This window comes from Cygnus olor, chromosome 5 (assembly GCF_009769625.2).
Source record: "Cygnus olor isolate bCygOlo1 chromosome 5, bCygOlo1.pri.v2, whole genome shotgun sequence".
NCBI lineage: Eukaryota > Metazoa > Chordata > Aves > Anseriformes > Anatidae > Cygnus > Cygnus olor.
Genome location: NC_049173.1, coordinates 58,166,514 through 58,182,768, shown reverse-complemented (window position 1 = coordinate 58,182,768; position 16,255 = coordinate 58,166,514). Strand labels below are relative to the sequence as shown.

Here is a 16,255-nt window from a genome sequence, read left to right as displayed (position 1 = left end):
ATTTCATAGGATCTCTCTCCTGCTGTAGGATTCTGTCTCAGCCTCTACATGCATCCTTCAAGAGCATTGTCCTGCCAGAGCCTCTGAGAACATACTGTCTTAATCTTAGTGTGCTACTGGCTTATCTTCAGTAATGCCCTGAAATCTCATCGTACTATGTTTTTACTGCAGAGGTACCATGCATCTTCTTCACATGCAACAATTTACAAAGACTTTACTTGACTCTCAGGAGGACACTGAAATTACACTGCAGTTGTTTGTTGTTGTTGGGGTTTTCTTGCTAACAGGATACTTTAATAATTGCAGAGTGGCTGAATGTCCAGATCAGTGCTTTGATAATTTTCACCCTACTTGAATGTTAATCTTGCATTCCTTATGGGCCAGTCTGCATGGGTGAAAAATAAAGCTTCAGGTAGAGGATTATCTTTGTCAGGGACTGAGTGAGCATCTGAAGTAATTGAATTGGTCTTGCAGTGACAGTGAGACAATCATATTTCATAGACTGCTCACATATTATAAAATATGTACTCCATGTTTTCTAAAAGGAAAAAATGCAGTTTTCACTGTCCTGCATTTTCCTTCCCTTTATATGTTTTCTTACGTTACTTCCAAGAGATTGGGATTTCTTTTCTGCGTGCTGACTACTTCCATATGATTCAGTGAGTATTGAATCCTTCCTGAAAATAAACAGTCAAGAGAGTGAGTGCCAATGCCTCATATTCCTCCATCTGGGCGTGGAGGAGTGCCATCTTGTGGAGTTGTTCTTGTATTACTCTAAACTAAAATGGGTGACTTCTGCGGGTTTGGTGAGTGCTTCCTTTGCCTCGGGGGGATACCTGCACATTTATCCTGTCATGAGTAGTAGAATAAACCACCAGGCTCTAAAGCATTATTGAGAGGAATAAACAATTCATAGCTTTAAAATAAAGCTTTAAAATAACACAGATACTTACAGACAGATTGTCAAGGAGACAAGTTAATATTCCTGATCAATGTGTTAAATATCTATCTTCATACATCATAATATTCTTTTTACTGGCATCACAATAAAGGAGCATTTGAAAGGAAGATATGAAGGAGAACCACAAACTGCCTTTTGCATGTGTCAACTCTAAACTTGATGACAGAAAGTATACAGGTGATTATCTGGAAAATTAACTGCTAGATGATGGAAGCTGTCACTGTAGCTTGATCAGAGACCTCTAAATACTTTATGAGAGGTGACGGGTAGGAAGGATTGATCCTAAAGAGCCTTGAAAGTGATGGCAAAAATGTCTTATGGTTGATAAAATAGAGAAGGCGCGGTCAGTGTAAGGCTGCAAAAAGCAATGACACAGGTAGGTTGGCAAGCGAGGCTGATGATCAGTGCAGGAGCATTCTTCGTAAAACTCTTGTCTATAGAAAGCCCAAAGGTTTACTATTTTTCCATGTGTTTTACTGCTGTATGTTAATATAATCGCTGACAATTTTTTCTTTTTTCCTTCTGTCAAATGTTTTGTTATTGGACAATATCACTTGGGGGAAGACATATTCTCTGGAAGCTCTGCAGCAGAAATCTATCCAAGGAAACAAGAATATCCCCTATATGACATAGATGTTTACAGATGTTTATATATAGCATAGATGAAACAGCAATGCTTAATTCTCTGAGTTTCCGTTGGTTTCTTAGCACACAGTAACTGTATAACTTGAGTGATGTTTCACTTGAGTGGAAGTAAGTAAACAGGCAAATATTGTCCTAGGAATATGAAATAACCCCCTTGTCTGAGGTCATATAGCGTGCCTGATACCTATTGTTTAGTATCTGCTACATTGCCATTATTTTCTGCTATCTAAGAAGAACAATTTTTAGGAACCAAGTTCTGTGAGTATATTTGGTTTGTTTATTCCCCTGCCCACCCGCAATGAATGTGCTTCTGCTGTGATCAACTAGTTTCAGTCTCTCTTTTTACTTAAGTTAAATTATTACATCAGGAGTATGAATTTCTGTTTATATGTGAGAATGATCATATGAAGGAAATTTCATATTTATACCTGTGCTTAGTGGTATCAGGAAGATAAGGACATACAATGTGGCTTATGTTGGAAAGACAAGTCCCCTATTTGGGTCCCAGCATAACTAAAATATCTAAATACATGTCTGTGACAGAAATTTGACAGTAGCTATGTGATCTGGAAAAGCATGTACAAATTCCGTAGGTGATGCATCAAGGATAAATCCTTAGTTAGTTTCTTTTTAAATCTTGTGCTTCAGTTTCAAATAATTGATAATATTTAGTGACAAGGTGCTGTCACATGATAAATAGTTAGCTCCATTTCATCTCTTTTCAGCTTCCTGGGAGGGTCATAATAATGTGATAGAGACCAAAGATGTTTTTAAGTTACAATGGAGTTGAATTGACTACTTATATCATAAAGATAATGAGAAGTCATCCATAAGTGAGTTTTGGAATTAAGCACAAGACATTTGATTTGCATAAATTCATTGCTGTGTTTAATGCTATATAGGCAAATCAGAAAGGATTGTATGTTCAAAAGTTCAGTTGTGGTTTCAAGTTTGTCTTGTTTTCAGAAAAGAATTATGCATTAAGGAAGGACTATTCAAATGGGGGAAATCTTATAAGTTGGTTGGAATTTCAGAGCCTAACTTCAGGAAAGTGATACACAGACTCATAGCTTGATCTGGTGAGATACCTGAGGACATATTTGTGTACCACCAAGTAAATCAGACTTAGGAAACCTGAGTTGTGGAGATTTTAATTTAGATAGCTAAAGCTGGGTTCCTGAAAGGATTGCTTACAATGAATTAGTGTGAATTGTTTTGGAAACTCAAGTGTTCACCAGGAAAATCTGTCCGGCCTTGGTTTGCCAATGAATTTTACTTTAGTGCAGGTGCCACATAAAGGTCATACTCATCCAAGCAAAGAAAAACATTACTTGAAATCAAAACTTTATGCTCAATGAATGCCAAAGGGTGTCTGAGCTGAAGAGGTGAAAGGGAAAATTATCTTTTGTTCTACGGTGAATGCAGACTGTGTGAGTTTCATTACTCATATGTGCATTTCTTCTTCTCACAATATCAATTTCATTCTCCGTTCTTGCTAGAACAGCAGTAAAATAGACTCAGTGTGGTACTCAGCAGAGGTGGAAAGCCACTTAAAGAAGCATTTGAAAATACCAGTGGTAGCTTATTTATAGAGTTTATTGTACCTCTTTCTGATCTGGAGGGATTTACTCATAAACACAGTTTTTTCCAAAGAGAACCAGATTTGGGAGTCCTTCAGAAAGTTTTCATTTTATCTTCACTGCAGAATACAAGCATTGTATAGTTGTGCATGAGCTAACTCACTTTTGTCATATGTCCTTCAGCTGAGAACTTTTAAGAAGAACAGTCTGTTGTGCATTTAAATTAAAGGCAATATTGAAAATAGCCATTTAGCATCTTAAGCAGAAGATGAATTATCATAGAAGCATAGAGTGGTTTGGGTTGGAAGGGACCCTTAAGGATCATCCAGTTCCAACCCTCTGCCATGGGCAGGGACACCTCCCATCAGACCAGGCTGCCCAAAGCCCCATCCAGCCTGGCCTTGAACACTGCCAGGGATGGGGCATCCACAGCTTCTCTGGGCAGCCTGTTCCAGGGCCTCACCACCCTCATAGGAAAGAATTTCTACCTAATGTCTAATCTAAGTCTACTCTTTTTTAGTTTAAACCATTACCCCTTGTCCTGGCACAGCTCTCCCTGCCATTTTGGTAAGGCCCTCTTTAGACACTGGTAGGCCACTGTGAGGTCTTCCTGGAGCCTTCTTTGCTCTATAACCCCATACTTTCTCAGCCTTTCTTCATAGGAGAGGTGCTCTAGCCCTCTGATCACCTTTGTGGCCCTCCTCTGGATCCACTCTAGCAGGCCCATGTCCTTCTTGTGCTGGGGGCCCCAGAGCTGAGCACAGTACTCCAGGTGGGATCTCATGAGAGTGGAGTGGAGGGGTAGAATCACCTCCCTCAACATGCTAGGTATGCTTCTTTTGATGCAGCCCAGGATACAGCTGGCTTTCTGGGCTGCAAGCACACATCGGCAGCTCCTGTTGAGCTTTTCATCCATGAGCACCCCCAATTCCTTCTCCACAGGCCTGCTCTATATCCACTCATCACCCAGCCTGTATTCATGTTTGGGATTGCCCCAGCCCAGGTACAGGACCTTGCATTTGACCGTGATGATGGCTTTTGGTATCTTATGTTATTGCCATTTATTGAAATTTTAACTTTCGGACATGCAGTATTGTGTGCACAAACATGAGAATGCAGCTATGCATCCATTTAATATTACAGCAAAGCTATTGAATAACTGGATACATGCATACTCAGTCTGCAAATGGGAATAAGGTGGGTATGCAGCTATCCACATAATTTGGAAAGCAGGCATGATTTCAGGTGCTTATGTGAAAGGAATGAGAACAGTTACTGACATGAAAACTCTACTAGAATTGCACTTCAAAAGGCTTTATACTGAGTACACGTGATTTCTTAATGAAGTCATGATAGAAGATGTGCAGGAATGTCTCTTTCTGCTACTAGCAGTAGGCAGAAAATGTGGTGAGGAAAGGAAGAGGAAAGCTGCTTTTTTTTTTTTTTAAATTTGAGTACAAGTGTAAAATACCCAAATAACTTTTTTTTAATATTTTTTTATTTTTTTTATTTTTTTTACCTTTATCTTTTTCTTGAAAGTCTTAAGAGAGTTACATAGTCTGAAATCTTGAGCATCAGTTAAGAAAATGAAGGGGCAGTAAGATATGTCTCACTGGCGATCTTCTCGATGCCATAAACAAAGGCCAAAGAAGACTATTCTGCTCTTGAAGTTGAAAGGGTAGTGCTGTTTTGTTAAACAGTTGAGAAAACTTACAAAGCCTTGTGGGTCTCAAGCCAAATGAGACTCAGATGTGACTGACAGTTGACTTCATGAGAGAAACTGTACATATCCCTGTAGTTAACAAACAAGATATCTAGCATTTTAAATTTGACTTTTGAGTCTATGTAAACAGTAGAAACTGATGCTTCATAAATATTCACCTGTATTATTTGCTCATGTCTGTTAGATTATGTGATAAAAGCTCATTTGCATACCCAGAAAAACGCACAGAGACGGTGGCAGGTGGGGGCAAAGCAATGCCCTGCCCCAGCTACTGACAGGCCCATCGCAGGAGAGCCTCAGTCCATCAGAGGCTCCTCTCTGTAAGCCCCGAGGAGCACAGAGGCACAAAGGCAGGTGGGCACCTAAATTAAAGACTCGAAAGAATGGACTGCCCTGTCTGGGTCAACTGGGGCCAGCCCCAGTTTCCTGGTGTGAAAGCTCATTAAGATGAGTCAAAACTGGAGCACCTTTTGGTGTGAGGGGGGTTGCTGCCTTAGGCAACAATGCAGGGGAAGAGTAATATTTATTGCCATGTCATTACTTACACGCTGGTCGGAGTGTACCAGGAAAACAGGTCCCTTACTGTGTTCCCTCATTAATACGAAGAAGTGGTGTAACTAATAAGGCATCTTGCTTTCTAGTCTTGTTGGATTGTTCGGTTTTGGAAGTATTACTGACTTTTAACTCCAAATACTAAATATTCTAGCCAATAGTTGTAGATAGCCGTCCATGATTCATCCATTATCTGTACAAACTGGACCTGAAACCCATGTAGTCAAAACACTTACTAGCATCTACTTGAAAATAATTCACAATTTGAAAGAAGAATTAAATTGCATAAATGAGAACATCAGGAATCAGCTGAGGTAAACAGGAAATCCTTTGCCAGCGCAGACCTGTTGTTCACCAGGAGAATGTGACATATTTCAAGCAGAAGAGTTGTTTTGTGGCACAAAGCTCCTGATGCGTAAAAGATCTTGTTTCAGTGCTTTCCCAACAGCTGTTTGCATAATGGTTTTGTAGCCATGTAACATAATAAGGATTTATGTAGTAATGCTGTATCAAGACTGGAAGGGATTTCCCAGTTTAGTTGTCTGTTTTCAAAATCTTGGCAGGTCTACATTAGGCTCTTTTCATCTAGTAGTAGAGTTATAATTCAATTCTTGTCCTTTGTTCTTCCTTTTTTCATGGGCAATAAGCTTTTATTTTATTTTCAGACCAAATATATGGATACATTTTTAATAAACTGGTGTAGTTTAATAATATTGCCAGTTGAATTATGCTTCAAACTGTGCTTTTGTGTGGCTTTGCTAAAGTTAGAAGTCAGGAGGTCCTAAAGTCTTTCTTACTGATTGTCATATCCTGGGCAGGTTACTTTTCCTGTTTTGAAGTTGATGGGGCTGCAGATGTAAATTGCAGAATTGTTGGTTACTAACCTCCCCCCCCGCATACTGATGTATCAAGAAAGAAAAGATCTTTTTTTTTACTTTTTTTGTGCTATTAGTATTACCTAGTTTGAGATGTGGCAAATAACCCGAAATAATGTGACAGAAATTAATGCAAGAGTGACATTAAAAGGAAATTTTCTAATTTGAGATCTGACACTATTCCAGTCTTCAAAGTGTTAGTGAATATTTAATGGATCAGACATCTACTGAAAGGACGTGGACTGAATTATTTAAGGGCATCTCAAACCCTTGGGTATTTAACCCCCGAAATATTGAAATTCATAACTGAGGCTTAGTTATTCTGATGTAATGCTGTTCATTCCCAGAGATACTCTTGTGCTATTTTTTTTTTTATTACTAAAGCAGTATTGGTCTAGAAACTACAAGCAAAATGAAATGGATATTCTTCAGACGCTGTATAGAAATGCTTTGCAATCCCACTAGCTATCCTGATACTCTTGAAATATGCTCTGAAGAAAAAAGTGATTCCCATGAGTCTGTAAGACCATTCCAGGCAACACATTTTCCATTACCGCAGTGCTTGTTTTCAGAGGTGATGTTTGGTGCTTGCATGGAGGTGAACTGAACCTTTGTCAGACTGCTGAATCTTCATTACATTACATTCTAATGAATTTAACACATGGATATTGGGACTTGACAGGGTAGTTTCTAACTCTGCTTAGACATATTATGGAGAAGGATACTAATTATAAGATATGTTAACTTTATTGACATCTATAGAGGCTACTGGCCTTTCTATACGTTTGTTTGTTTGTTTGTTATCATTAGAATATTTATTAGAATACCATCAGTTGAAATATTTTTTAAATAGCGTTTTTTTTAGAAAACGGACCAGAAAATTTTGTCACCTAACTTTATCTCAGATTAGGTCAGTTGTGTTCTCTGGTTGTGTGTATTTCTTATTGTTGCATAAGAGAGTTGAATAAGGGTGACTGGACTTTAATAAAATGAATTCTTTTCTGGACTGCATTTCCCTACTAGGAGTTGCTAAAATGCTAGATGGTGTTGTTGATAGTAGAAGCACTCCATTTCTATGAGAAAGATCACTCTGACCTTACATAGCTTTATGTTGTCATCTTGTCTTAAAATTTTAGTACTTAGGTATAGGCTAATTAGGATAAATTGGATAAAGTTTGAGAATAATGGGTTATCACTGTATGGAAGCATCACAAAATAGCTTTGGTGGGGTCAAAATCTACAATAGCCAATGTAACTTGTAAATAAATTGTTGTGTATTGGTGTTTGTATGAATATATGCCTTAAAAAGACAGTCCTCTGCGTGTTGTACACGATTACTGACAAACACTGACTAGATTGTGCATAGACAGGAGCTGGTTTCATTATACTTTTACATTGTCCCTGAACTAAGCATCTCAGCATAAAGTGGTTTCAAGTTCCAGACATAATAATCCAAGTATATGAACACATCCAGCTACTCATAGATAAAGATCTACTTGTTGTAAGGCTAGATTGCATAAACAAAGCCAATGTGGTAAGGTGTATACATTCACATTGATGGTGTAAGTCAGTCTCCCATCTGAAGCGTTAGATTGTATGTGACTGAGAATTCTCACGAAGATTCAGATGTTTATCCTAAAAGGAGAAGTCATTCAGTGAAGAAGAAATTTATAGATTGGACCAGATCAATTGCTTGGTAGGATCTGTCTTGGATACTACTTGGAAGTGGTGGCAGAGTTCATTTGTAAGCTGTCTTCATTATTTCTTAATCATTACGCTAGCTGAAATGCAGACCCTACTTTTGCGTTATATGGAATCGTCACGCCGTTGATGTTCTTAAAGGCCTGCTTGAAAAGGCTAGTGCTGCCAGGGCATAGACCTAATCCTTAGCCTTTTGCATCATTGACAAAAATTTTGACAGTGTCTAAACCAAAAAAAATTCTTTCTTGTTTCTTAACGTTTTTCTTCATTATCATATTATTCTGACTAGGAATTTCCACAACATTCACACAAGCATGAAGACCTGCCAGTGTTTTACTATGAGAGAAGGAAACAATGAAAACTAATACCATAATTGAATGAAACTTTTTTTTTTTTTTTTTTTTTTTTTTTTAGTACACAGAGCAAGGGAAAAATTGGATTTCTCAAGTTGTTCAAGTTTTCTCTTACAGAATAACATTATATTATGTATGTAATACCTCTGGAAAAACAGTATTTTTCAGTGAATTAAGAAGTCACCAGTGTGAAGTAAAAACTTTGTTCTTGCCCTTTAGAGTTGTAGCATGTAAGAAAACCAATAGTTAAAGATGGTAAAGCATAGCTAGTTAATTCTGTCTCTTCCCCACCTACACATAATAAAACACTGACATTTGATTTCTTGAAAGTATGTTCTTTCTCTAACCCTGCTGCTTTGTTTGCTGTATTTCCCAGAGACTGCAGCCTTGTGAGCTGCTGTAATGTCTGTCAGTATAAGTCACATTGAAAGACCAAGGCTTTGATAGCTTATGTTAATAACATAAATTGAAGAGAAACATGAGATACACAGAAAAAAAATTATAGATCCCATTGCCTGAGTGGAGGGGAGCCACTAATCTCAAGGCTACCATCTCCAAATGAATTTTTCAGGTTAACTGCTCAGCTCTTTTTTTCTTTATTTGTAGTTTCAAACAAGATATTAATTGTATTTTTAATGAAAATAAAGTGTGTGGCTAAATATTGCATATTGCAAAAGCAAAATGCACTTCCTGAGGTGTGAGGGTGAAGAAATATGGCATAGTAACCACACTCTCAACTGTCTTTCCTTTTCCCATATAAATAGCCCCAGATAAGTGCTGCCTCTACCTCACAGGTACAAGCCATGGTTCTAACATTTCTGTTTTCCACCTATTGTTTGTACTTACCTCTCTCTCAAGTTAGATTTATATGTTTTTTTTTGTTGTTTTTGTTTTTTATGACTAATAAATTCTTATGTGTCAGTTGGGTTAATACCAGATGGCATTTATATATATATGCTTTACTTATGGCAAAAAAATATAGGTTGTGAGCCTGGTTATATGCCAACATCATAAAGACAAGTGGCAACTTGTTTTAAGATAGGATTAAAGGTTTACAGATTTTAGTCAGAGAATAACAGCTGAGCATTGACAGCAGTGGGGTGATGCTATTATGCTGATGCTTTATTAATGGCTTATAGGTGAGGAATGTGTTTTTCTTTGCATCCCTGTAAAATCGGGGTGTGCTTTATACCTAAAAGGCAGTTAGGATTAAATGGTCATTTCAATTAGTAGGACTATGGATACTGCTGCTGAACTTCATGTTCCCATCTTGATGTCTGGAGAGCTTCAAGTACGACTGGCACAGACACTCATAAGATCAAGGTCAACCTGTCGGCATAATAAATGATAGAAAATATTAATTCACCCATAGATGTGGTGGCAGAGATGAATAATCTTCATGCAGTTTATCTGTACATCTGGGTATTTGAAAGACTCAATTAATTACAACATATTGAATCCTACATTGTGTTCCTCTCAAAGGTCTTCAAGGGACAGTTCGCTGCTATGTACTGCCTGCCTCTATGCTGCATGCATTCAGCAGGGGATTATAAGTAACAGTTTTCCAGGTTTCCTGCTTTCAAGCAAGAAAAGAGAGAATTTTATTTACCTGGGAGTAAATAAATTGTATAAGAGTGAAGATAGGTTAACCCATTTTAGTTTTTTCTACCTCAGGGGCATGACGTTTCTCTAAAAAGTTAATTTCTATAGGTTGGTGACTAAATGCTGACATATTACAAGCTGTTTTTTTCAGAGCCTGCCTTTAAAGTTAGAATTTGTATGAGGTTTTTGAAAAGTTCTGTGTTAGCAGAACAGTTGTATTGAAGCTGAAAAACTTTTACCTATTGATTTCAGTGGAAAGGGTTAGGCCCATGGTGAGAACTTTTGCCAATCTCCTTCTGAATATATTAGGAATGTGTCTAACAGCTTTCCCACCAATTTACTACTTAGTAGCATATCATACTAAGACTTACTCCTCCTGACAGAGTCGCCATTTATTCATCATAATAGCACTAGGCGAACATCATACGAACTACTTCTTAAATATTTTTCTTAAATAATAATTCCAAGCAGATTTTAACCTCAAAGTACACTAAATTTTTTGAAAAACATTGAAGTGTAATTAAGTTTAATGAAATGATTATTGGGAACTGAATGGAAAGTGAGCTTTGATTAGACGAAGTCTGTCGGACAAACTGTTGAAGGTAGTAGTCCATGGTATCTTCAAGTCAAGCCAGCCTTCTGTAAGAATTTCTGAATTTGTCAGTGAAACTACTGGCAATGAAATGTTCGCAATCAGTCTATAGAACAGCAAATAACTGTTGACTTGATGTGGAATGGATTTTACTTTGGAGTAGAATATCATTGCTAGTTTCATAAAAATAGAGGTGTGCATTCAAGGCTTGCTGTTTTTAACAGAAAGATTTCAGTGGGACTTGCATGTTTTCTAAACCTTTTTTTTTTTTTTTGTATGATCAATTATGACCAGAGAAAGAAGCTAAATTCAAGAATTTATTCTTCTACTGATCTCCTATTGATATATTGAAATGCATAATGCTTCTGATGCATGAAATACTCATCTTTTCAAAAGCCAGCTGTATGGAAGAGAGTCTGGTAGAACTCATCTCTAAGTACTGGACAGGGGTTGAGAAAGCATTTGAAAGAGGTATTTTCAAAGGCTGTACTTCGCTTGTGCTTATATGGAGAGCACCTTTATATGAGAGGTTAATTTTTATATGAAGTACCTTTTTCTTTACATCTTTCTGACTCTAGGTCTTGGTATTTTACTCAGCATTGGTACCTAAGATGTGTGAGAGATAAGAAGTGAGTCTGGAGGCTTGAAATGGTGCATGATTAGGAGTTTTTTGCTAGCATTCTGATATTAACTTTACTACTCTTTTGACTACAGTTGTTGCAGTTCTGAGGTTCTGAATAGATTCCTTTGCAAAACGAAAATGAGTGGTTGCAGTTGTCTGGTAGATGAAATAATACCTGTATAATTTTTGTTTTCACATGCAAGCAAATTCATGACAGTTGTGGATTGAGCTCTGGAGAAGTTCTAATCCATATAGTTCAAAAAATATGTTCGTAATAATCATTATTCTGATTCACAATTCTATTGTGTTGAAACTAAAAAAATATTTCATTGTAATGTTACCAGATCAGGCTAAAGTGTATCAATCTTTTATTTGATGTGATTAGGATATGTATTTTTGGCAAAGCAAAAAAAAAAAAAAAATACGGCTCAGGTGGGTATATTAGTCCCATGAAAATACTTCTGGGGAAGAAAGGTGTGGTTTAAAGCATAATTAAGTGGACAGATGGACTTTTGATGGACTTCTAAGGTTTTAGTTTTCTAATTAAGAAAGACATACATAACACAAGTGCAACAAAATTGTTTTTATTATTCCAAAGTGCACAACAGACAGTGTAGATGTTTACAGATATAAAGCATATATTTTTCCATACTTTTTGCTTCAAGCTCCTCTGTTTTGCAATTTTTATTCAAAATTCCCTCATCCAGATGAAATAATTCCTGATGTAAACAATATATTTGTATTTAACTGAAGTCAACTCTTGCTTAAAATTGAAATTACACACAATTTGATTTACCTATTATTTTACCATTTTTAAAACTTCACTAGACCGAAGAAAATGCCCGTGATGATACAACCTATAAATAAAATTAAGTTACGAGAGCTAATATCTTACAGTAAAACAGTTACAAATGAAATAAGTTAAAATATCTGTAATAAGAGATATCCAGAGTAACAAATTCCCTTTCAATAAACACTTGTGTAAGGGTCTCAAAAACAGTCATGACAGCTGGTAGAGTAATACCAAAATAGTGTTGGAAGACACCTCAAGAGGTGGTCTACTTCCTTCCCTTGCCTCATGGCAGGTTAACTTTATTGCTGTCATTCCTGATAGGTCAACATGTTATTGAAGACCTGCCACTACTCCACAGACCCCCTTCTCTCTTCTTTCCTTCACCTAACTATTTATTTCAGTGTCTATTTGTCTTTTCCTTTTGGGAGATTTGCTAGTGACTACTCTGAATCTTGCATTAGTTGTTCTGTTTGCTATGAACATGGCAAACTGACTGTTCCTTTTCTCTTTGTAACAGTCTTCAAGCATGTAAAAAGTTTCACTGTTTTTTTCCCCTATTACCATCCATAAGACAAACAACTACACTTAAAAAAAAAATATCTTTCTTCTAAGTCATGTTATTTAGGTCTCTACTCATTCTTATTACTCTTCTGTGGACTTTCTCCAGTTTTTCAATACCTTGATGTTCTGTGTACAAAACTGGAAATAACATCTTGTCTGAGGCCCTTAGAAGATTGAACAGAGTAGTGGATGTAGGTTGTGCATCATGTCAGCTCTGCTCCTGTTCTTACAGGTCACCTTTTCCATAGTAGTGTGGTACTGTTGACTCATACTTAGCTTGTATAACCGCCAAGTCTTCTGTTCAGAACTGCTGTTGAACCAGTTGCTGTCAGTTGTGTATTTGTGTAGGTGGTTGTCTCTGTTGAAGAGACATATCTTCTTTTTTTCCTGGTAGGATTTCATTCTGTAGATTTCTGACCATTTTCCGAATAATTTTAGATAACTTTCCATTCTCATTTAGATCTCCAGCTTGCTTCCAGCCTGTCCCATTCATACTGATTGCTGCAGAATTGTATGAATTCACTTCAATCTGAGAGGCACTACTGCGAATGACTTTGAAGGTATGCTCTCACACCAGGTTTGCAGTACCAGGGTCAGATTCTTCTAGATTCATCCCTAAACCATTCGTGAGACTCCTCTATTAAATAGCATTGAAATAATTCTCATTCTTAAGTTCTCTTGCATAATAAGAGGAAATCCAGCATTTCAAATGCATGGCAATTTTTTTCAGAATTGTTTAACTGACTTAGGACGTTTGTTTACCCAGGTGAAGGTAAACGGCCAAGCATTTCAAGCAGCAAGTTAGCCAGGTAGGACCTGGATTTCATGTCATTTGTGTCACTGTGTCATTGAGCCTGAGCTAACAATCCTTAATGAGAGAGCACAAGAGTTTGGTGACTTTCAATATTTGAACACAGGATCTGGGCTCTTAAATAAACATGCTGTTATTGTTTAAAGAACATAATGACTAAGAAATATTTTGTCAAAAAAAAAATGAATCAGAATCTCATCTGAGAGAGGTTTACAGTCCAACTAGTAGCTAGTAATACTATCGATGTTGGATCTGATAAAAACCAGTGCTGCAAGGCTTTTTAGGATAAGTGAATTCTAAGGAGAGATGCAAGGCATAATAAAGGCATGGAAATTGTGAACTTTTTAAAAGTATAGGATAGCATGGAGTGAGCCAAGTGAACTAAGCTGTGGAAATACAGAAATATAAAGAATGAAGGTGGAATAGAAAAGAAGAGGAGGCAAGAGCAGAAGGAACCATAAGCAGCATTCTATAGACATTCTATAGAAAGTGATTTTAAGGAAACTAGAAGAAGTAGTGAAGGCCTGAAGAGAAGTATAGTCAGTAGCTCTCCATTTTAGCCTTAAAAATCTTTTTCAGTCTTGTCAGTTTCTAAATAGCCTTGGCTATTAACTTCCACTTAAGCCTGGTCAGCACTATTTAGAAGAGCACATATAAAGCCAAACTGCTATCTCAAGTACCCTTCATTGGTTACTTCCATTCTGACTGAAGGAGCAGTAGGATGGCCCCAGTCCCCTCACAGTGCAGTCAGTGCTGTCAGTGTCACAGGTCTCACAGTGGCACTCCGTAGCTACCGGGTATGAATAAAAAGATTCAGGATGGTCACCACAGCCAGGGATCTTCACTGTTTCATACACAACCTCCTTGAAGGTACATGTTTGCTGAACGGATGATACTGGTGGATATTTATATACCGGATCCTGAAAATTACAAGAAGGAAATATTTATTTTGAAATTTGTCACGGGGTAGAATTCTTTGTTTTTACAAAATAGATAAAAGACCTAATGTGAAGTCTTGTAAAACCAGTGGGGAAAATCCTGCTGAGATAAAAAGGATTTGGATTAGGCTATTTGAATTGCACCTAGATCCATATACTTCTCCTTTCAGGAGAATGGTTGTGCAAGATAGGTTTCATACCATCACCAGACAACCTTTGCAGATCAATGGCTTGATTCTTCAAATTATTTTCTATTGGAAAAGTAGAGTCTACATAGTGATCGCTGCTTTATTGTGTCCATTTGCGACCACAAACTGAACAGAAGGCAGAGATCCAGATTCTCATACTTTCAATGCTAGTTATACAATATAAACAATGTGTGCAGCCAAATAAAGATCTGAATTCAACTAGTATCTTTTCATTCTTCCCTTTACCGTTCAGACTGTCAATGTATCTACTTTCCTATCAAATAACACAGCCATTATTCAGCCTGTTCTTTCACAAGGCTCATCCTGCCCATGTGTTCATTATGAACCGGAGAAATTGGTTATTCATACATCACTTCGGTACTTAATTTTGATGCCTGAATTTTAAACTTAAGATTCTCACCCTTGTGAAGCAGTATCCTGAGCACCACGTGGCATTCACTGTAATACAGAATTCACATTCTTCTCTTTCCACTGCTATAGTAATATTGGTGAGCTCACAGCTATAGCAACAAATTGCTTTCCAGCAAAATAACAGCACATAGCAGTTAAGCGTCTTCATCCTGTGCGTAAAGCAGAAAATGGATCTGTATTGGAGAAACGTATAATTATTTTCAACAGGAAATATTTATAGAAACAGGGAGGAATTAAGTCTTCATATTACCTTCAAGTGTTTCTATAATAGCAAGCTTTCACAAGATAAAGTAATTAAGTAGATCTATCTGTATGTTTATTGTTAAAGGAGTTTGATTTTCCTAAGCAACTGAAATGGTATATCAGCAGTCTTTGCAGAGTAAGAACAGCTGAGCATCATACTACTTTCAATGAAATACTTTATCTAAGTTTTGGTACAGATAATGTACCAGAAAGAAAATGAAACAAGGGGAAAAAAAAGAGCAAAGGATAACTTGCTTTAAAAAATAAATTAATTGCATACAGTTTGCAATTTGAAAAAAATATTTCCAGATCAAGATCTGATGAAAACTCACCTGTATTCTACTTGCCTTTCTGGTAATAGCTATAGTGAAAAGAAAGCCCCAAGCTTACCTTTTATACTAAATCATGTGTCACTTATACCTTGAGGATTTGCAGAGAATTAATGCAGCAGGCATTAGTTTGGTACTTGGTGAAAGAGGATTAATGTTCAGCCAGACAGTGAGATCAAGCCTTGTTAAGAGGGGAAAAAAAAGAAAAGCAAAACACACTTAGGAAGTGATCGTGAAGGTTACTGTCATAATGTCTTTTTAGAAATTTGCCTGGATTTTATTCGCTGGCGTTTAGAAATAGCTGACCCATTTCACAATTTGGAAATAGGTTGAGAAGCCTATTTTTTGGAAAAAAAAAAAAAAAAAAGCTCAGGAGTTTTAACTGTGTTTTATGTCAGCCACCAAAGTGATATGCTGGGTTGGAAGGTGGTCCTCTGGTAATTCACAGCAGAGACGTTGCCAGAGTGTTTCTTATCTAATGAGTATGCTCCTGAGACTTTCAGGATACCAGTCTTAATTGCTTTTCTCTGTGTTATGTATGAGTGACTTTACTCAGTAGGCTGTGTGTGTACTTGTTTATTGATCAGGGGTCCAAGAAGGCTAGGAGTGTTTTGTTTAAACCAAACTTGACATTTCTTTATCATCTACAATAGCGTTGTAGCTTGTCACAGTTCTGATTTCTGTCCCAGTATAGGCACTCCTGGTTCCTGTCTGTCACGTTGTCACTTTTAAAAAAAATTGTATAAGGGATATC

At 37.1% G+C, this 16,255-nt stretch overlaps 1 protein-coding gene across 1 annotated transcript; it reads right to left on the bottom strand.

The window, feature by feature from the left end:
* Window positions 1-13,926: 13,926 nt before the first annotated feature.
* On the bottom strand, window positions 13,927-15,335 carry FSHB (follicle stimulating hormone subunit beta). Its single transcript, XM_040558704.1, has 2 exons — window positions 14,919-15,335; window positions 13,927-14,291 (listed from the first exon to the last, which is right to left on the bottom strand). The coding sequence occupies exons 1-2, from the start codon at window positions 15,075-15,077 to the stop codon at window positions 14,055-14,057; spliced, it is 396 nt and encodes a 131-aa protein (XP_040414638.1). The 5' UTR covers window positions 15,078-15,335; the 3' UTR covers window positions 13,927-14,054.
* Window positions 15,336-16,255: the final 920 nt, after the last annotated feature.